A 22,513-nucleotide genomic window follows, 5' to 3' on the forward strand; every position below is an offset into this window, starting at 1 on the left:
TGGGTTTTATACATGTGGAGAAACCAATAATAGGGTGCCTAAGGAGGTTATATAGTGGGTGATGAAGAGGAAAGGGATCCCACGAGGATATATCGACATAATTAAAGGCATGCATGATGTGCTATTACAGGAGTGTGAACGGTGTATGGTCAGACTATTGAGTTCCTAGTAGCATTGAGTCTTCATTAGGTGTCAGAATTAAGCCCTTATCCTTTTGCACTTGTTAGATGAATTAAACAGCCCCTTGTTATATTTTATTGATCATGTCATGCCGGTCAACGAGACTGAAAAGGGTGAAATGCTAAATTGGACGTTTGAAGGGTCTAGAGTCCAGAAGGTTAAAGATTAATAGAACCATCAAACAGTTATAAAGGCGATAGTTTCATTCAAATCAGCGCTGAAAGCTACTCTAAAGGGAGGGAGCCTTTTGAATTTTTTCTTTACAATATATTTATTCGACTAGATATGCAATATGGGGTAGAGTGTTGGCAGTTAGCAATATGAGTAGAGATTTGAGTATTGCAGAGATAAGGATGTTGAGATGGATTTCGGGGGAAGACTAGGGTGGATAGAATTAAGAATAGGGCCATCCTAAGTAGCCTAAGAGTAATCCTAGTAAGAGATAAAATGATGGAGAATGTGCATCGAAGACCAAAAACAACTTTGATAGTGAGGAGCATTGATTGGGGTTGAAGGGCCCTAAAAGAGGATGAGAGGAAGACCTGCTGAAGGAACTTGGATTGAGGTGGTGTAAAGAGATATGAAGACTTTTTAAGATATTGAGAATGGGGCCCTAGGAAAAAGGCTATGGTGATGATAAGATGCAGCTTGGTGGGTAACCTAGGAAGCCTAGGTTGAGGTGGTGATATCAATATTGGGACTATTAAGTCCTAATTCTAGTGAAAGAAGCTCAGTGCTTAATCTGGACGATTTATATAGTTCAATGACCTTTCTTCTATTTACTTTATTTGATTGATAGAATTGTGAAAGGCACACCAAGTGCCAATGAAATTGTAGAAAGCCCACATGGAATTAACATTGATGGATCGAGTATATGTGGATAGATGAGGTATTAAGCAGTTTGAAAAGACTAAAAGTGCCTATATCATAAGTTATACCTTCCTCTCCAAAACAAACAAAAATAGTTTCAACAATGGGCTTCTCCATGAGAATGTTTAGCATTGAAGCTAGCAAATTGGAGGGAACCCTTTCACTGGTCGGTCATATCATGTCACCTAAAGTAGGTATTGCCAATTCCAAATTAGCATATTCTATTTCAGCGCTCCAACATTTGCAACCATGGAAGTTGAGAGGAAACAATGGGAGTTGTCTAAAGGGGATTTATAAAAAAAATAATATAAGAGAAAGGAATGCATTTTACTTGATAGTTTTAGTAACATTTGTATAAAAAATAATAATAATAATAAAAAGAGGTTTTGGGGGCAAGAATTAGGACCTCAATAAAGTGTTTCTAGGGAAATGGCAGCAAAGCTTGACTTCGATCTTGGTTGCTTTTAACAGGTCGCTTAATAGGCATTGTATCGGGTAGTTGGCTCAAACCCATTTATGCACCGGACAGTTGGTCCGTGCTTGTTTCGACTTGGTGATCGTCCCAACCTTGGCTCAAACTTATGATTGTACTGGGCTTGTTCACTCTAAGCAATTGGCTTAGACTCATTGTTTATATTGGATAGTTGATCCATTCTTATTTGTTCCAGAAGTTGTCTGGACTTATGATTGTGTTGCGCAGTTGGCTCAACCTTGGTTGTGTTGGATATTTGATCCAAACTCATTTGTGCTAGATGGTTGTTCTGGTGGCTTACATTACTGAAGTTGCAAAAGTGCCTGTTCACCTAAGGTATTGGTAGCCTCATCACGTCCACTTCACATCCGCTCATTCACCTCTCATCACAGCCAATGCTACTCATATAATCCACAGTTGTTCTACTTTTTTATTTTCTGCTTTTACGAAATCCTTTATGTGCATCTCTAAACTCAAGTTCCTCTTGTTAGAGAACCTTAAGTTTGAGGTGGGTGTTAGAGAAGAATTTCTTTCTTTCTTAGGTTTAATTATGTTAGAGAAAGATTTCTTTCTTTCTTAGGTTTGATTAGGTTAGCCCTTGTTCCAAGCTGGGCCTCATTAGGATGCTCCAGCTTGAGGTGGAATGTTGAAAGGTTAATGATTGAATAAGGCCCATTGGGCCCAAGTCCATAGAAGAGTAGCGGGCTAGGGTTTCAATACACCCTAAGCATCTCATGTTCTTGCTCTCTCTCTCTCTCTCTCTCTCTCTCTCTCTCTCTCTCATTGTTTCTCTCTTCCATCTTTCTTCTCCTTCTTTCTTCTTCTTCTCATTGTAGCTTCTCATAGGCCCTCAAGATTAGCACCATGTAGCCGTTTAATCGTAAACAATCCAATTCAAAGGACTTGGGTTTAGTGAATTACGTTTGTTCCTGTTAGGGCAAATGGAAGGCATGGGCATGGGACCAACCTCAGTTAAGTCATTAGTGAGGCAAATCTAGCCTAAATTACATGGGCAAGTAGGGAGAAGATTTTTAGAATTAGGCAATTCGGCTGTAAACTTTACTGACTCAGAAGAATCAGAGGCAAGTATGTTCTAAGGAATTAGTTGAATTATTATCAAACTAGACGCACCTAATATGTTATCTCAAACTATTCATTCACAAATAAATAACACCAAGCGAGATCTCCACCTGCCCCTTTACCGTTGATGTTTCACTTTGGCATCACTACAACATAAGATCTTGACAAAGGACTATTTGAAGGGAAGATAACACTCCCAGCTCCAAAAGGATGCATTTCTTTACAAAAGATGAGAAGAAGTCTCCTCGCACTATTTATTCACCACCAAATAGCCTCTAAATAGACCAATGTAGTGGCTAGTTATAAGTGTGCAAGAAAACCACCCCTCAAAATTCCTTGGGTGTTTCTCAGTATGTTTCGGTATGGTGTCAAATCTTTTTTAATTGGTAAATATGGCATAAGATCTTGATAGATGATTATGTGAAGAAAAAATGTATCTAATTCCCAAAAAAAATGCATTTCGTTGCAGAAGGATGTGAGATGACATGTCTCCTCATACCTCATTGTTATTTCAGTGGCTGGATTTCCCCTAATTATTTAGATCATTCAAGGTAGGGTATTTTAGCAATGAGGACTTCTAAGCTATTTGCTTCATATACTATCTGCTTATGAAACTGTCTTTATACAAGATTATTCTCACCTAGCTCTACCAGTACGTTGTTGGGCTGAGGAAGGGTGGACCAATTCACATAAGGATGACAGTTTAGAGTCCTTTTGAAAAAGTCTGCCTTTCTTTATTGACAATTGCCCATTATATAGGTAGATTACAAGCTATTTAGGGAAGAAATACAAGCTGATCTTCAGCCCCTACCATATATACATCTATCTAAATATACTGTACAGCTAATATATCCTAATTAAGGAAGGAATAAATCTGTATAACTGTCATATCAGTCAAAGCTGTAGATATTAGCTGTAAATTTGCTGTAAATCTGTAAATCTGTAAATCTGTAAAGCTGTAAATCTGCTGTGTAGATTGATATTTCCTTTGACATCCCCCCTCAAATTGATGTTGGTAAATCGACAAGCATCAATTTGCTAACGAGAAAATGATGGCGCTGACGTGGCATGGATTTTGTGAAGATATCGGCGATCTGCAAAGTTGTGGAGATATGTGGAAGAGTGATGACTTGATGATCATAGGCTTCCCTGATTGAGTGACAGTCAACCTCGATGTGCTTGGTGCGTTCGTGATAGACTGGGTTTGCGGCAATTTGGATGGCACTAGTGTTGTCAGCATGGAGTGGAGTAGGATGTACGGGAATGAAACTGAGCTCTGTGAGGAGACCACGTAACCAAATGATCTCGGAGCATGCTGCAGACATGGCTCGGTACTCGGCCTCAGTAGATGATTTGGAGACGTGGTCCTGCTTCTTGCATTTCCAAGAGATAAGGGCATCACCAAGAAACATACACCAGCCGGTAGTAGATTTCCTGGTGTCTGGGCAGCCAGCCCAGTCAGCGTCACTATAGGCTTGTAGCTGAAGTGAAGAACCGGAAGGGAAGAATAAGCCACGAGTAGGTGTCCCAAGAATGTAGCGAATTATGCGGCGGACTGCAGATAGATGGAGATGCCTCGGTGCTTGCATGAATTTGCTAACGGTATGAACAGCATAAGAGATGTCTGGTCGGGTAATGGTTAGATAGATAAGACTACCAACCAACTTCCGATAGGTAGTAGGATCCTCAAGAAGCTCCCCTTCGTCACGTCGATATTTCACATTAAGTTCCATGGGGGTGTCAACCGAAGTAGCGTTGGTGAGACCAGCTAGCTGAACCAGATCTTGACTATACTTGTGCTGATGCAAGAGGAGACCGTGCGGCTGATGATGCACCTCTAAACCCAAGAAATAGGTGAGTTGGCCAAGATCTTTCATGTGAAATGTAGAATTCAACAAAGTCTGAACCGCAGAGATTGCCTCCAAGTCAGAGCCAGTGATGACGATATCGTCCACATAAACAAGGAGGACGACGATACCTGTGGATGTCCTTTGTAGAAAAAGAGAGGAGTCATACTGACTTTGAGTGAAAGAAAAAATAAGCAAAGTGGATCGAAACTTCTCAAACCATACTCTTGGTGCCTGCTTCAAACCATACAAAGAACGTTTCAGTTTGCAAACATCAGTAGGTGAGGAAGTGGGCATACCAGAGGGAAGTTTCAAGTAAACGTCTTCCTTGAGATCACCGTGGAGAAATGCGTTCTTAACATCCATTTGATGTAAGGGCCAGGATTGGGATGCAGCAAGAGCGAGTATAGTTCAGACAGTGGTCATTTTGGCGACCGGTGCAAAGGTCTCATCATAGTCGAGACCATATTCTTATTTGTTGCCAAGTGCCACTAACCGAGCTTTGTAACGATCTATGGACCCATCGGAATTAAGCTTGATAGAAAACACGAACTTACTGCCAAGGGGTTTCACGGAGGAGGGACATGGAACAACATCCCATGTTTGGTTTTCTTCAAGTGCGAGAAGTTCGGTTTCAATTGCTTTTCGCCAACACTCATGCTCCATTGCCTGTTTATAAGATGAAGGAAGAGAAATAGACGACAAAGTGGCTGTGAAGGATGAAGGAGAAGAGAAACCAAACCTATCTGGGGGTCTACGAACCCGAGTACTGAGTCGGAGAGAGGGAGGTGCAGGTGCTGAAACAGGAGCAGCAGTCGGGGAAGAAGCTTGAGGGGGCTCAGGAGGTGCTGAAGGTTGGTGGGAAGTGGCGGTGGAGCGTCGTCGATACACTAGGAGAGGTTTAGAAGGGACTGGATCTGCAAGAGAGTTAGGAAACATAGGCAAAACAGAAAATGAAAGAGAAACATGATCCTGATGGGTAGAAAAGAAATATTGATTTTCGAAAAAAATCACATTTCTAGAAACTCGAATGCGACACAGATTTGGATCATAGCAAAGAAAACCTTTCTGTTGTACTGAATATCCTAGAAAAGCACATTTAATTGACTGAGCCGTAAGTTTTGTGCGTTCATATGCAGGAAGATGAACATAACAGACACAACCAAAGGTACGAAGGTTAGAATAAGTTGGAGGGTGACCAAATAACCTGGTGAAAGGTGAGTCATGGTTCAATGTGGGAGAAGGCAATCTGTTAATGAGATGGACAGCAGTGGAAAGAGCTTCACACCAAAATCGAGAGGGCGTGGAAGATTCTAACAGAAGAATGTGAACCACATCAAGAAGGTGACGGTTCTTCCTTTCAGCCACTCCATTTTGTTGAGGTGTCGAAGGGCAAGACCGTTGAGAGATGATGCCATGATTCTGTAGGAAGTCCTGAAACAAATGAGACATATACTCACCCCCATTGTCAGAACGAAGGATTTTGACATGGGCCGAAAATTGTGTCTGAATATATGCATGAAAAATCTTAAAAACAGAAAATACTTCGTCTTTGGAATGAAGGAAATAAATCCATGTGAAACGACTATAGTCGTCAATAAAAGTGACAAAGTATTTGTAATTAGCATGCGAAGTGACTGGTGCCATACCCCACACATCACTATGTATCAGATCGAAAGGTTTGACAACATGCGGTGTGTGAAAAGGAAAGGGTAGAGTTTTACTTTTGCCAAGTCTGCAAGAATTGCAATCAAACTGAACAACACTAAGAGATGGTGTTTTATTATTCCCAAGAAAACCAGATTTCAATAAAGCATGAAGTACATTAGAGTTTGGATGTCCAAGACGTTTATGCCACGCTCGGTAATCAACATGAGCAAAATTACAAGCGACAAAAGGCAAAGAAAAAGAAGACAAAGGAAATTGAAGAAGAAAAAGACGTCCCACTTTAGGCCCCCTCGCGATCATCCGCCCTGACTGTTGATCCTGCACAATACAACCAGATTTAGAAAACTCTACTTTACAATCATTATCAACTAACTGACCGACAGACACAAGATTGGTGGTAAGACCGGGAGATACGAAGACATCAGTGAGAGAGGAGGAAACATCACCAGTGGCCGTGATAGGTAAATGATTGCCATCAGCAGTATGAATTTTGAGATTTCCAAAATATTTGTTTACATTGGTAAGAGAAGCAGCATTGTTTGTCATATGATGGGAAGCCCCGGAATCAAAGTACCAAGGAGATGATGTAGTGAAGGGTTTACCTGAGAGTCCTAAAGCTGAAAATGCAGAAATAATCATTTGTTGAATCATGTCAGGGGTCACGGGTTGGACTGAAACGGGAGCAAGAGCAGGAGCAGTTTGTGTTGTATTCACCAATCTACCCACACTAGAAGAGCCAACTGAGACAAGGAAGGAGGGTAAGATTGGGGGTCGAGTTGGGCATTCCTTGATGATATGGCCATCCTTTTGCAATAGTTGCAGAATTTTCGGGGACAGTTTGCAGCATAATGACCAAATCCCTTGCAACAGAAGCACTGAACAGTGCTCATATCCCTGCTTCGTGGCCTGCCTTGTGCTGCATAGGCTACAGGAACAGATGTAGATCGTCGTTGTTCCATGGTGGTTTGAGTGAGAAGGCGTTGTTCCTTGCGAAGAAGATCATTTAGGCATGTATCCAAGGAGGGGACAGATTCTCGGTTCATAAGATTGGATCTGGTGCCTTCAAATTCAGACCTTAGTTTCATTAGAAATTGATCCCTCTGAGTAGTTTCATGGACAGATTGAACAGAACTAAGACCTTCGGATGGTAAGTCAGCATAAACTATATCAGTGTATTCAGCCCAAAGATTAGTGAATCTAGAGTAAAAATCAGAGATAGAAAGACTATCCTGTTGGAGAGTGGTCAATTCATGTTCAAGCTGGAAACGACGAGCAGTGTTTTGTTGACTGTAGACCTTCTTCAGGTATGTCCACATCTGAGCTGCAGTCTGAGAAGATCGAAGGTTCAAGATGATGTTAGGTTCAACGGATCCCAAAATCCATGCCATAACTTGTGCGTCCTTGACTTCCCACTTGGCGTGTCAGTCTTCGTCTTTGTCTTTGTCAGGAGCTAGGTTACTACCATTAACATGTCCCCACAGCTCCTTACATTTGACGAAAATCCTGAAATGAAACGCCCAAGCAGAGTAGTTCTTGCCATTGAAACGAATCAAAGAAACATCAGACTTATCGGAAGACATGAGGTCAACAGAACTAGAACAAGAATAACCGAGACTAAGAAACTTGAGAGCACGAGACAAATGGAAATTTAGAGCTATAGCTTTGATACCATGACAGTTTAGAGTCCTTTTGAAAAAGTCTGTCTTTCTTTATTGACAATTGCCCATTATATAGGTAGATTACAAGCTATTTAGGGAAGAAATACAAGCTGATCTTCAGCCCCTACCATATATACATCTATCTAAATATACTGTACAGCTAATATATCCTAATTAAGGAAGGAATAAATCTGTATAACTGTCATATCAGTCAAAGCTGTAGATATTAGCTGTAAATCTGCTATTAGCTGTAAATCTGCTGTAAATCTGTAAATCTGTAAAGCTGTAAATCTGTAAATCTGTAAATCTGCTGTGTAGATTGATATTTCCTTTGACAAAGGATACCTTCTGTGATCACCAGTCTGATTTGAATTCATGCTGGAATTGAAGTATATAGATGCAGTAATATTTTCTTGGGATTCTCTTGTCATGCTCTTTATGTAATCATATCGCTCATTTATTGGTTATATTCTCCTTTAAAAAACAACTTTATGCTTTGGATCAAGAATAATATAGGATAGCGCATTGTCAGATATTTCATTTACATAGTATGTGTTTGTTAGTCTCTTTGTTTCTTTGATTAGCATTTGTTACTTTTTTATGTTTTACGTTCATAAAATTGCACTTCTTTTAACAGTCTATCACTCTCACAGATGCAGGTCGTTGGAGGTCTGATGAGCCACCATCACTGTTTGTATTTATTAATTGTAGTACTGGTGACCTTTCTGTTATAGAGGAGTATGTGGTATGGCGTCTTCACTTTAGCAGCCTCTCTTTTATGTTTATGATTTTGATGTATCCTAATGTGATTTCAACTATACAATCTTGAATTCAGCTTACAAGCAAAATGCCTCTCTTGTTATTTTGACTGCTATGTTCTTCGAAATAATTTTTAAGTCAACTATTACCACTTGCATATATAGGAATTTCAGTAGAAATTTATTTCTCCGATGGGTGAAATTATTTTAATGTGGCCTTTCACCGAAACTGAAAGCTTGTTTGGCATTATTCACTTTTTCATGCTAGTATGTGCCTAACTAGGTCTGTCTAGATTTATATTGGTTGTAGGTTTTCTGCATCTTGCATGTTGCATCTTGATGTGAATGAATGGACCAGTTTTCATGAAAAGAGATACATGTATCAAAAACATGGGACGGAAGTCATGTAACTATCATTATTCATAATTTAGCCATTCTAATACATTATAACCTCAGTAATTAGCTAGAACGGAGAGCTAAGTCTTTCCAGCTCTCTGATCCATTTTTTAACTCAAGCAGGAAATTTAGAAATAGTCTAGATTTTTGTGGTTAATAATTACTAGCTATGTTTTAAAATGGCAACAGACCCTGACCTGTTTTGTCGCCGCTTCAGTCCAGGTGGATCAACCCATTCTGACCACGACATATACTTGATGTGCACATTATAAAAATTAAGAAGGAATAATCAAGCAAAATGCCTTTAGTGTACTGGATAAGATCTTTGTTATATATGGGGAGATCAAAGGCTCCTTGATGAACATTCATTAAAAAAAAAAAAAAAAAACGTTAGCATCTATTGAACCAGATTTTTATTGACCCAGACCTTTTTTTGTGGCTGGTTCTGGACCATTCTTGTCTGATTGTCGAGTCTAGTCCAGTTAATAAAACATTGCACAGTATTTTAGATATCGACCACAAATGACAAACATGAATGATAGATCTTGAAAGGGTGTGAAATATAGAAGGTCCTAATGATGTTGAACTGTTGACTTAGGACCATTTTTAAGGATATTCACATGTCAGTGGATGTCATTGTTATTTGATTATTCCTTGGTTTTGGAAATTTCCAAGAAACTGAAAATGTTACAGAAGGAAATTGGTAGTCTCTAGCATAATTGATTAGCTCATACAATTCAGGTTCACTCACTTTTTTTTTTAAATCTACTACAACACCCTTGATATTATCAACTACATCTGTTTATGTTTTTCAATCTGACTTATTATTACTCTTGTATGGTGCTGTGTTTGTGCTGCACAGGAAAGATTTGCTCAATCCATCCCAGTTCTTCTTTTTAATTTGGAACTGGACACTTTGCGGTATGATTGAGTTGCGATTTCCCAATCATCGAAGCAATACTTACCTCAGCATTTTCATCGATTTTCTTTTCTATTTTAAATAGTTCTTTAACTTTGCAGTGCTGACTTAGGCCTTTTGGGGTTTCCCACCAAAGATTTGCATTACCGGTTTCTTTCTCAGTTCACTCCTGTGTTCTACATTCGAATAAGAGAGTACTCAAAGGTAATCACATTTTTCTTAGATCTTTAACCCATTCAGTTTGGATAACCACCTTCTTTCTTCTTATTTTTTTTGTAAATCCTGAAGACCGTTGCAATTGCACCATACATTGTAAACTACAGCGGAGCCCTCTTTCGCCAATATCCTGGTAAGATCATATATGGCAATCAAAGTTCTTGTTGGAACCTTTAGCACAACATTTCCCCATCTTCATTTAGGGATACAATTTTCAGAGGTTATTGTACGGACCTAGATCTGAAATTATGTTTTTCACATTATTTTTATAGCATGTATGGTGGGTGATGCTTGCCTTGAGACCATAACATGTGCATGAATTGAGAATCAGTTCTATTAGCTCTCAAGCTTTCCTGTGTTAATGTAAAAAATGCCCACTGTCTAGTTCATTTAACTCTTAAGGCTTGTTTGGGTGCCACTTAAAAATGAGTTCATCACATTTTAGTTAATTACTATTAACTAAAATGTGATGAACTCGTTTTTAAGTGGCACCCAAACAGTCCTTCATAGCCAAGCAACAAAAGGCAGTTGGTTTTTATACTACCGTAAGCTACATGCAGGAAAAACCATGTTCAGTCATGCATTATGCTAATCAAAATAACCAACACACTGAACGATCCACAGTACATTTTGACATGTTTACAGCGAGGGTTTGATGGATTAGTTTATTAATAACTAGCAAGATAGTAGTTCATCCAAGTCCCAAAAAAGAAAAACGGTAGTAGTTTAACCGGGATTAACAGATTTCCATGCATCACTACAAGAATGCAGTTGTGGATATCCTGGTGTGGTCTTGGTACTGTGCTGAGGTTGCCATTTTTCATGCATGACCAGATTCATGGAATTGCAGCCACTACTATGCAGCTATAGATGTAGGAACTTGAAGAAGGCTGCATGCCACGTAAAAAACTTGAAAAATTTTCAAGTTCCTCAAGGGGTTTTTTTTTTTTTTCCAAAAGATTCTGTATAGTTGTATTGATGAGACAATGTACATCCATTCAGACGGGGCCACGAGAGACAGGAAAAACACAATCGGGCCCCGACTATCATATACCACAATCAAAAAATAAAACTAGAGCAGGGGAGGGAAGCTGCGAACGGTAGGAAAGGAGGGCTTGGGGGGGATTATCCAACTCCTTTCTTGATCTTGCGTTGTCTGACACGGCCCATACCAGCTTTGACCAGGACAGGGTTTCCTCTAATGAGACAGGGAAGGTCTGATGGCACAGACCTTAGATATAGTCTATCAAACGAGCCAGAGCTAGCCAGGTTGGCAAGACCCTCTGCCACATAGTTGCCTTCGGGAAGTGTATGGGAAAAGCGAAGGTTCATGGGCTGGGTTTGCTGGCATATGTAACCGAGGAGGTACCAGAGGTTCCAGCCACAAGAAGATGAGGAGGAAGAGGCCGCATCAAAAAGAGAGCGGGAGTCAGTTTCAACAATGATGGAGGACAGCCCCATGGTTTTACATAGATGGATGCCATCAGCCATGGCACGAGCTTCTGCCACAATGTTGGAAACGTGACGAAACTGGTTGTGGAAGGCGAAGATCAAATTGCCCAGGTGATCGCGACACACGCCTCCCCCACCCCCTATTCCAGGGTTGTTCTTGGCAGAGCCATCAACATTCAACTTTATCCAATTCTCAGGAGGCTTGACCCACTTCGTAATAGAAATTGTCATGGAAGAGGAAGAAGCAGGAGGAGTCGCTTGCGAGCCTCTAAAGACTAACTCATGCCATCTTGAGTGGTCAATATGAGGGAAGAGAGAGCCTATCTCAATGAGCCAGTTTGATATTCTGATGATGGTGGTGTCGACTTGAAAAGACTTGTTGTCAAATCTAGCCCCGTTCCTACCAATCCAGATTTCCCATACAATGATTGATGGGGCCAAACCAATGAGGATACGGCGCATGGAAGACGTTGAGGCAGCTGAGGACAATTGGTGAATTAAAGCGTGAATGGACTGGTTTTGGTTGAAAGGCATACGTAAGTGAGAGGCGAAATGGACCAGACCGCAGACGCAATCTTGCTATGAGAAGAGATGGTGGATGTCTTCGAGGTGAGGCTGGGGGCTAAATGTAGCGGTGATAATGGGGGAGGAGAAGTTGGGGCCGGATGAAGGAGTGTGGTTGGGCTGGGGGGAAGGACTGGTAAGGTGGGCCGGTGGAAGAGTGGGTTGAGACCTGAGAGAGGGGTTGATAGGATGATGCAGGTGGGAATGGATGTTGTTGAGGAGAAATGGAGGCCGAGGGGTGTTTAGGCCAAGGGGAGAGGCTGGGAGGGGCTCCAGCTGGGAAGAGATCGAAGCTTGGGGAATAGGAGAGGAGCTGGGTGGGTGGCTGGTGCTGAAAGAGTGGTTGCTAGCCGCATCCGAGATGGGAGGCCAGCGGGGATGCCTGCCTGGACTGACAGCACTAACAGGCGGTGATAGTTCATCAAAGGGTTTAACTTAATGATATTTGAGGGAAATTTTGGAATTGTTATGTCATCATGGGAGGAATCTTTTTTCTTTCTTTTTTTTTTTAAAATTTATTTAGAACAAGTGATGTAGGACAACTAACCACTTGCTCTAAAAGCTCGAACTGATAGAGCATGGCGAATCAATCCCTTTATCTCATAGCCTAGGCTCCACATCCCATAGGTTAGGTCTAAGACCTAACCCCCGCTTGTGGGCCCCACATCACATGGGTTCCGCCTCACACGGGCCACCCACCCCGAGTGTGCCCCCGCATCCTACAGGCCACCCCACTCGAGCCCGGTGTGAAAATGCCCCTGCATTAACAAGATTATTGCTTTTGGATGCTTCTTGAGAAACTTGTGCGGAGGAGATCAATATCCATAGATTCCTTGCAAGGATGCAATAAAAATAAATAAAATAAACAGCTAACAGCGAAGCCATCATCATTCATGCATCAATCCAACCAAAATATCTCAAACGCTCATTTCTGCTTGTTTCCTCGTATTAGAAGTATTTTTAAAGTTTTGCAAGTTATCACCAACCCCTGTTGTTCTTGTCTCTTTTAAGTGATTCACATAAAGTTGATATCACCATTCACCGTGAACTCTGTCCACACTGATGCAGGACGAGTGGCCTAGTGATGTAGAGTGGGTCGCGGGCACTTTCATGTCCAATATGGATTAGAGAAGGCCCGATCAGAAGCAAAAGTCATCAAGACCGTTAGAACCTTAAAACAGGCATATCTCACAAATCGGAATGAGTTACTTGATGTACCATGCCAAATTTGGGGTAGGGTGAGCTACTTTAGCCAACCAACCCGGCGTAGCCGGGTTGCCCATGCCAAATTTGCGAGATTCCATCATATCGACGGCCGAATTTCGTGTTTAATTCTGTTTTTACTATAAATAGTAAGTTTTAATTTGATTATAACTCTTCATTCGTTGGGCTTTAGGAGTTGTGTCCAACATGAAAAGTGTTTAGAAAAATTAGGAGAATAACGTGGTTAAGCCACATAGGACACTTCAAATAGAAATTTACTATTTATAGTAAGTTATGAATTTTAGGGAGTTTTAGTTATATTTAAATTCCTAAATTTATTCCAAGTCTTGGTGTCCCTATTTAAAGGGTTGTAGACTCATTTATTTCATCTATCAATCAATCAATTTGCAAATTTTCATGAATACTATTTCTATTTTCTTGCTTTTTCCTCGTGGATTCGAGAAGTCTCTGTGAGGAGTCCAGAGAAACTTCGTGGATTCGAAGTAGTTATCCTTGAGGAAGACGGTGATCGACCTCATCACGTTCATCCCTACGTCACCTAGCCTAGAATGATGCAATGAAATCATCAACGGATTAACTAGAACAATTTAAAGCACAAAATAATGCTAATCAATCACAAGCTTAGTGAATTCGTGTATTTAACTATGCTCATATTCAAGACTAAATCACAACCTGTTAGTTGGATCTTATAAAACATGATTAGATAGACTTATGGAAGGTAGGACTTCCATCTAACATAGGAATTGATCTAATTCTAAAGGGAATCTCTTGGTTTGTTAAAGGGTTAAAGAACTAAGGTTTTGGGATTTGAGGATTTTGGATTTTAGGGTTTTAAGGTTTTAGGGACTTAGGGTTAGGGTTTTAGGAAACTAGGCTTGGAATTTGGGATTTTAGCGTTTTGAGATTTAGAACGATTTAGGGTTAGGATTTAATATTAGGTTTTTGGGAAATCTAGGTTCTAGGATTGGACTTGAGGGTTTTAGGCTTAGGGTTATGGATTTTAGAGAGAAAGGAGCAAGGATCAAAGAGGAAAATAGGGACGAGATGGGTTGGCCGTACAAATGGCTGTATAGTTGTACAATCTTGGTTGTACAATTGTACGGTCACGTGTGGAGGTCCTTACTGTGGTACAGTGTAAGTAGCCTAGGTTTAAATGAGTTTTTGGAGGAGATTAGGGATGGGTTTTAGGGAAAACAACTAAAATAAAGGAGTAAAGAAGGATTGAGAGAGATTGAGGAAATAGAGAGAAAAAATAAAAGTGTAGATATTACCTTGAAAGAAGAAAATAAGAGAGATAGATACGATGGAACCACTCCATGGCTTCGCACCACTCCAATCATAGGAGGTTTTACTTCATCACAAAGCAAACATAATGAGTTTTTTTTTTTTTTTTCCATATGCAATAATGGGCTATGGTGGACGTCCAAAGTCCAAGCCATATATAGTCTCAGAAAATACTTTTTACAAAAAGACGCTCTTAGATTTTATTTTTTTTAAAAAAAAAGTTTCACATAAAGACAATAAAATAAAATTTATTCCTAACTCCCTAAACTCAGTAAAAATATAAGCTAAACTAAAAAAATAACAAACATATAAACAACTAAATAAACTAAACTATTTCGTGGCCCACGATCAAGATGCCCAATGACGATAATCCAACGGTCGGAATAGTCCAACTAAGCAGCCCACATGCATCCTCCTAGTGTGGGGCCTTCAAAGATGCATAATCATACATGTAGGGTCTTCAACGAGCTAGGCATTCAAATGGGGCCCACAGGGCTGCATGTATGCATCACTTAGCCATAAAGAAACGAGAGCTCTCCTCCTCTAGTATACTCTGACTGGTGTTCGGATGTCCTCATTACACACCCACAACATCTCAACTAGTGTTGAGATCGTAGTTGAAATTTATCTAACTAATGCTCATGTTTCAAAAAATATGAAGCCTCTATTGTTCATCCACTTCACTATTCAGAACAGCATCAATGTTTTCCTCTGATCTGGTTTAAGAATGCCAATTAATGTCTTTGCCTCATCTGAGATACAAGAAACTCCTTAGAACGATATGAACGTGAAATGGTTTATTGTATGCTTTGTGCATATGAACTCAGAATCTTATGTCTCATTCTTTGCCATTTTTTGGCACACGAATTTGTGTGGATATCTTAGGAAAATCACAGAAAAAGTAAAATATTTTAAAAATTGGATAATAAATACATAAAATAAAGAGAGGAGAAAGAGACTTGGAAGAGAAAGATAGAAACATGGAATAGAGGGAGAGGGAGTTTCCATTTATCTCCTCTTGTGAAAGGAAAATATGGCTGTATATCAATACTGACAGTCATTTTCATCATCATCATCTCAGCCTTATCCCAATTCCCAACTAACTGGGATTGGCTGCATGTATGCTATTCCACCATTTCACTCTATCATATCAATAGCGACAGTGCTTTCAAAATATGGCAATGTTTTCTTGATGTATTTATTTTTGTAGAATATCGTGATGTTCTAGAAAAATGGCATTTTTCACATTGGCCACTTGTGTTTAGCAAGGTATAAAATGTAAATGATACTAAAGAAAGGCTTTTTAACTCTTTAAACATCTCTGCATGGGCTTTGAAAACCAATTCTAGAGCCTGGGTGTAAAGACGAAGGTTGACCTCCAACGGGCAGCTGATAGAAAACTTTCCCATCTACCATTTAAAACCTGACCCAAACTCCTGGGAGAAACACTGAGATGATACCGATTATGATTTTGCTCGTGCTGTTCTTAGAGAAATGGTGACATTTGCTGCATTGGTTGCTTCTTTTTAATAACTTTAGACAATGTGAAAGACATTAAAAGGCCACAAAATAGGCTGGTGTATTCTGCAAGTTGGAGATGGGATGACCAAACTAAAGTCGAATCTGGACGACCTTTCCTTTGGCAGTAATGCCATTCATCTCAAAGGAAAGGAATGATGGGATTTTAAAAGACAAGTGCTTCTTTATGAGCTGGTCATGGAAAGAATAAAGAATCTTATCACTTATTGGAGCATGGTTATGATATAATCAATGTTCGAAGTATCGGTATCGCTACAAGTTGCCCTGGCCAGGGATATGGAAATAATATCGATATCGCTGATAACCGGAAATGCGGGGAAACATGGGAAAAACAGTGGAATTTTCAGCAAAACTTCAGGAGATGTTAAAATGTACATACTTCCATATTTAGAAATTTTTAAAAAAATTGCAAAAAGGGCCTTAAAAGCATGTGTTGTTGTAAAAAATCAGTCCAACCATCCCATCCGGCCTATTTAATCATCCAACCTTCTATTCAAACATTCATTGATATCGCAAAATATCAACAACACATGATATTTCACCAAGAAATCATCAACAATTGGAAAGGAAATGAAAGATTGCAATCTCAATATCGCGCATGTTGCGATATCGATAATATCGAGATATTATCAATATTATCAATGACAAATTGAACACTATATACAACCATGTGCCCATGAAAAAAAAAAAAATTGAAATAATTTTTTTCTAATAAACAAAATTTTGATGATATCAATACGTTGGCGATATTATTGAAATATCGTCGATACACTTATGATACAAACACTACCTAGAATTTACATAGTCGAAAATATTGGCGATACATTGGCAATATTGATTCATTGGCAATACAACCGACACTTAGAATTTACATAGGTGAAAATATTGGTGATTACATTATCGGTATCGCTACCAGTGTTATCGGTATCGTCGAGCTGGAGATAAAGTTAATATCGGAGATAATTCAAGCACTGGATATAATTATTAGACATAAAAGTTGGAATGGTTAAGAAATTGGCTGCTGTTATTGCAAGAGTTAAATGCCTTGTTTGCTCTTCAGCAGAGGCGTGTAATGTGTTAAGAGTGGTGAGTGCCTCAACAGACCCTCTTGCTAAGGATGGTATTTTGAGGATGCTAATTTGTATTGAGTCTCTTCCTTCCCCATAATCAGATCTTTGTATCTTTTCTCATAAACTTTCTACTCAAAACAGCAAAAGAAGACATTCAGACAATGACAAAGGGACTAAACTACCCAGTTCTGGAGGAAAAATAAAAGTGGTCTAGTTATCCCTTTCTTCTGGTACTAAATGGAAGAATATATATATATATATATATATATATGTGTGTGTGTGTGTGTGTGTGTGTGTGTGTGTGTGTGTGTGTGTGTCCTCAAAGACACCAAACATCAGCCAGCAACCCAGTGGCAACCCAGTGTAACCATAAAAGATGGGTGCTGGGATTGCCACGAGCTTAAACAACTCAAACTCAATCTGCTACTGACGTGTGATGACAAAAGTGCATTCTAGCACATATTTTCTAAATTTAATAAAATAGGTGGCAATTCACTTTTCTTTTCTTTTTGTCTTTTGTGTGTGTGTGTGTGTGTATCATTTTGTTCTTCTATTTACCAGAATAGGCTTTAAACCATTAAAAGAAATGGCCATTAGAGTCAACAATGTTAATCTCTCCCATTTTAGCCATATACTGTACTTGTGCAGGGCCCTGGCAGGTGATGCTCAAACAAGCTGATGGTTCCTATGCTTGTGTAGCTGAAAGTGCAACTCGTTTCACGTTGGGGGAGGTACTATAATCAGCTAATCCAAATCTCATTGGTTTTTGTTTTTTTTTTTTTTCCTGTTTTGATTTCTATTTACGATGGCATGCATGTATCTAGACAAAGGAAGAACTGTTGCGGGTTCTTGGATTACAAGAGGAACAAGGAAGTTCCCTGGAATTTCTCAGAAGAGGCTACAAGGTTCTAACTCTGATATTTTTTTTCTTGGAGTTGCTTACATATTTTTTACGTTAATAATGGGTGTTTTCGGAGGCTTTCTAGTTTTTCCTGACTGTATCTTATGGCAAGGTATAATAACAAAGAACAGAATTGCCCCTAACTGTTATTATGTTTTTTGGTCATGTCCGTCCATCCATTCATCTCTCTATATCTATGTCTATATGCATGTGATTTAGGGGGTAGTCCAAATTTTAGGTTATGGATTAGATGGGTAATAGGAACTGGTTGAACAAGAGTGAAAAGAGATTTATGTGGTGATTGATAGACTAGAAAGTTCCATATTTATATTTTATTATTATTATTATTATTTTAAAAAAGGACAAGAATAAGAAATAAGAGGATAATGGACTGAGTCGCATAGCTTGAATTTTAGTCTTCAGAGTCACCTTAGACCTCTAATTCAATATTGGAGTCCCACCAATGAACTAGAAATGTCTTACTTCTGAGAAAGGGGTTGACAAAGTCGCACCACCAAGGAAGCAATCAAGCACTGGAAATTTGTGTTTCCATTCATTCATGCACGAACGAGAACTACTACTAGCTAAAGAAATTATTATTGCAGAAGAGGATACTTGCTAAAGAAGCCATATACAATTAATAGTTAATCTAAGGAAATCTAATACTTTATATTCCCTATGTAGTTTTCTTCCTATACAGCTTAGTTTCCAATGCCCCTTTGTTCCTGGAAAACCACCTTCATAAGCTTCCATGCATTTCAACTTCCTCAAACCAACACCCTCTTTAATATCCTGGGTATCTTATGGTTCATAAGCACTTGGGTGTACATGCAAGTTATGGGCATGGGTTTGGGTATAGGTCTAGGCTTGGCTCTTGGTATTGGCATTGTTCTTGGGTTAGGCCTGATCTGGGGCTTGGACCCATTGCTATCAAATCCCCCAGGTTGAAGAACTTGACTTTGTTGAGTTCAAAGCTTAATGTCTCATAGAGATACAGGTTAAGTCACTAGAAATCAGTTATTGAGATCCAGGTGCAATCTGACAACAGTCACCCTTTTCCATTTGACCAGGAATTTATGACATCTATCATGTCGTGTAGAAACTAACTGGTCAGCCAGCATATGTGAACTGGTACATGTCATCAAAGCTCCATGTGCAGGTGGTAGCAATTTCACATCGAATTTCCACAAAATTACCAGATTTTTATCTTTCCGCCTTTTGTCCTTCACTTTTCCAAACCTGTTTCTGAATGTTTTAACTCTTGGAACTTGGTATACCTTTCAACGAACTTGGTGCCTAGTTTGGGGAGAAACAACTATGTAGAAGTTTATTTCACAGTCCACAGGTAGAAAGTGTTCCCTCATCTTGACCATCATCTCATCCCAGTGGTCTGATCTAAGGGATTGGTCCTCTGCATAGTGCCACCTTAAACACATTGGATCCTTCAATTTTGTTTTCACAGATTAAATGTTGTTCTCCACCTGCATCGACTACCAATCAACAATAATCATCCATTGACACCAACCAAACAAGGCCATCAAATTCAGTTTTCCATAAAAATCAGCAACGTCAAGGCAAACTCTTTGTAACATTTTCCAAGGAGTCGGGCGGCTCAAATCTCCCTTGATCAGGATCCTTTGGAAGCCCTCCTTGGCAGCCCCGCATTAGGATTGCCACGTGTCTCACAATCCATATTCTTTGGAGATGGTGTGGCCCAATTGACATGTCAACACTGGATTTTCTTCGCCTCCTAGCTCTTCTTCGTCACCTTCAACTCAATCATCCGGTACCACTAGATTTTCTGGACCACAAGAACTCTCCGACCGAGTGGAGATTCTCTAAACTTGTTGTGACAATTCAGTCATTTATCACATCAACTCCATAATGAACTTGTCCCTTTGAATAATCAATATCTTAGGAGTGTATGATCTACTACAACCATGAGTTGCCATAACATCCCAAGCTTCTCGAAGATCTGAGACGCTTGCTCTGATACCCAAAAATTGATGCAGGACAAATTAGGGGGCAATCCAAATTTTAGCTATGAGTTTGGTAAGGTTTAGGACTAATTGAACAAGAGTAATTTATTCATGCACAAAGGAGAACTAGTACATGGCTTATTATAGAAGAGGACACTTGCTAAAGAAGCTGCATAGAATTACTAGTGAATCTCGGAAATGGATTGCTTCATATTTCTTATTTAATCGCTTTATCTTCCTATGAAACTTAGATTTCAATGCCATGTTTATCTTTGAAAACCAACTTCATAAGGTCCTATGCATTTTCACCTTTCTCAAGCCAAACACCTCCCTCCCATTTGTAATGTTTTTTTCTCTTTTCAACTGGCAACTTTTAATGCATTGTGATGCTGGATTTATGGTTGTATGGACCCTCTTATTTGAGCATGAACTGAAATCATTAAGAGTTGAGACGTGCTTTTCCTTTTTTGGCATTTGGCATGAACTGGTTTCATTAGAGTTTTGAGAGACGTGCTTTTTCTTTTTCGGCATTTTGGTAACCATCCATCCATTAATGTGTAGTCTGGATTGTTTGTTAGTTTAAGCTTTTCCAGAGTCCTTTTGGACTGCACAATTTCTGAGGTCTTGGTCATTGTGCTGTTTTTATCATTACTGTTTTAATAGTTTTAAAGATTTGGTTTTAGCCCAGTATTCCACGATGCCGATAAACAGATATTTCCATGTTCTTTCTTTATATGCCTTTGGAAACATTAGTATCAGCACAAATTATTCATTTATGATTGAAGATGAAAATGTAGAGGTTTGCTAAGCCTTCACATGTGTCAAATAATGCTCACGCACATGCCCCGCATGTGCCAGCATGGCATGATAGGTCCGAGCTCTTATCCATCCTTTAGAACGGACCACCATATTGATGCTGCAGCCCAAGAATCAGGTTAATCCACTGGTCAGGTGGGTGACAGTTTGCAAAATAAGTCTATGGCTCTGAAAAACTTGGATGAAGTTTGTTTTAACGCAACTTCCTGCTTCAAATATAAGGGGCCCACATGTTGGGTGTACTGGATTTATTTTTGCAAGAACATGTAAAAGGTCGGACCACCCTGATGGATGGATTGGATCTCGCACCTATGTGCCATGCTGGCACATGTGTGGCATGTACAAGAGCTTCTATTGCACGTGTGCTCTTAAAAAAGCTCTGAACATGTATTCAGGGACATCTATTCAGCTCCAATATGTTGTGCCAGAAGTTTAAGAGCTGCAGGAAAAAAACACCATAACAACAATAATAATAATGGGCACTCGTGCCAAAATTGGGATCATATGGAAATTCCCAGGTTCCCTGTCCAAACAGAGCCCAAAAAACTGGTTAGCTCAGCCAAAGGTCTAGGCTGATGAGTTTATTTAATTTTTTCCTTATGTCTTTTTGCTTACGGTGTGTTTGGCTGCACCAAATATCATGCTTAATCAGTCTTATTTGGTGCAACATTTCATGATAGTTCATGAAATTTGGTGCAACCAAACAGACCCGTCAATCAAATACAAACCTTCACTTTTGCATGTGTGTGCGCGTTTGTGCGTATGTGTGTTTACCTGCAAACCAATGCTGCCTGATGGCCAGTTTTCAATTAAACAAAAAGGCTGCCCTGATTTGTACAGCTTAAAAATCCCATGCAGTTAACATTGTTTGTTGCTAGTGCAGAGTGCTACATGGTGGGAAGAAGATGTTGATTTAGAGTCATCTTCTGCATGGCGAAGTTAAGCAATGATGAATGGCCTTTCTTAAATGAGAGCCACATGACGATGAAGTGGGCATCGATGAGACCAACAACTTTCCAAGAGAACAGAGAGGCTTGATCAAACAAGCCCCTAAATATTACCAGGGTGCAGAGCGCATTTTCATCCATCATGTGTTTTCCTTCTATGTATTAGTCTGCAGCTTACCTTGATTGTTCTCTGCAATGATCATTTAATTCTTTTCCTTTCCTTTCCTATTCGTGTTAGAGAAGACATTCTTATACTTCCATGTGTAAATGGAAATGAGAATTTGAAGCTTTGACAAGACATTCATGGAGGTCGTATGATGCAACCAAATGATCGAATGAGCCAATTGATCAAAGACCTGAAGAATCAGACGTGTTAGTGTCTTCATTGATCATATGGACTAGATCCATGGTCTGATGACAAATCTGATGAGAACAATGGTCAGATTGCCCATTGCGGGGCAGAGGAATCATTCAGATGGATCTCACTGTTCATAGTATTTATCATCTTCAGGGTAAGATTTATGCATAAAATTTTAATAATTTCCAATTTGTATGTTCATCACTCTTTTGGTGGGTCACTTTTGGGGCACCAAATTATGTCAAATGACATGAAATTGGTCCCATTTGTAGCATATTATATCAGCTTTCAAACGGGGTCCAAGTTCGTGCCATT

At 39.6% G+C, this 22,513-nt stretch overlaps 1 protein-coding gene across 2 annotated transcripts in view; it reads left to right on the top strand.

Moving 5' to 3' along the window:
- The window catches only part of LOC131243345 (protein LPA3), a 35,288-nt gene extending 13,194 nt beyond the window's left edge, over positions 1-22,094 (top strand). The window contains exons 6-12 of one of the 2 annotated variants that reach the window (XM_058242642.1): positions 8,429-8,520; positions 9,792-9,850; positions 9,950-10,052; positions 10,137-10,197; positions 17,846-17,928; positions 18,022-18,102; positions 21,777-22,094. In XM_058242642.1, coding sequence (XP_058098625.1) covers positions 8,429-8,520; positions 9,792-9,850; positions 9,950-10,052; positions 10,137-10,197; positions 17,846-17,928; positions 18,022-18,102; positions 21,777-21,836 — 539 coding nt within the window. In that variant the 3' untranslated portion in view covers positions 21,837-22,094. Of the gene's footprint in view, positions 1-8,428; positions 8,521-9,791; positions 9,851-9,949; positions 10,053-10,136; positions 10,198-13,148; positions 13,314-17,845; positions 17,929-18,021; positions 18,103-21,776 lie in introns of those variants that run through there. The other variant, XR_009170029.1, reaches the window with a different exon arrangement.
- Positions 22,095-22,513: the final 419 nt, after the last annotated feature.

Source organism: Magnolia sinica, chromosome 4 (assembly GCF_029962835.1).
Source record: "Magnolia sinica isolate HGM2019 chromosome 4, MsV1, whole genome shotgun sequence".
In the NCBI taxonomy this organism is placed as follows: Eukaryota; Viridiplantae; Streptophyta; class Magnoliopsida; order Magnoliales; family Magnoliaceae; genus Magnolia; species Magnolia sinica.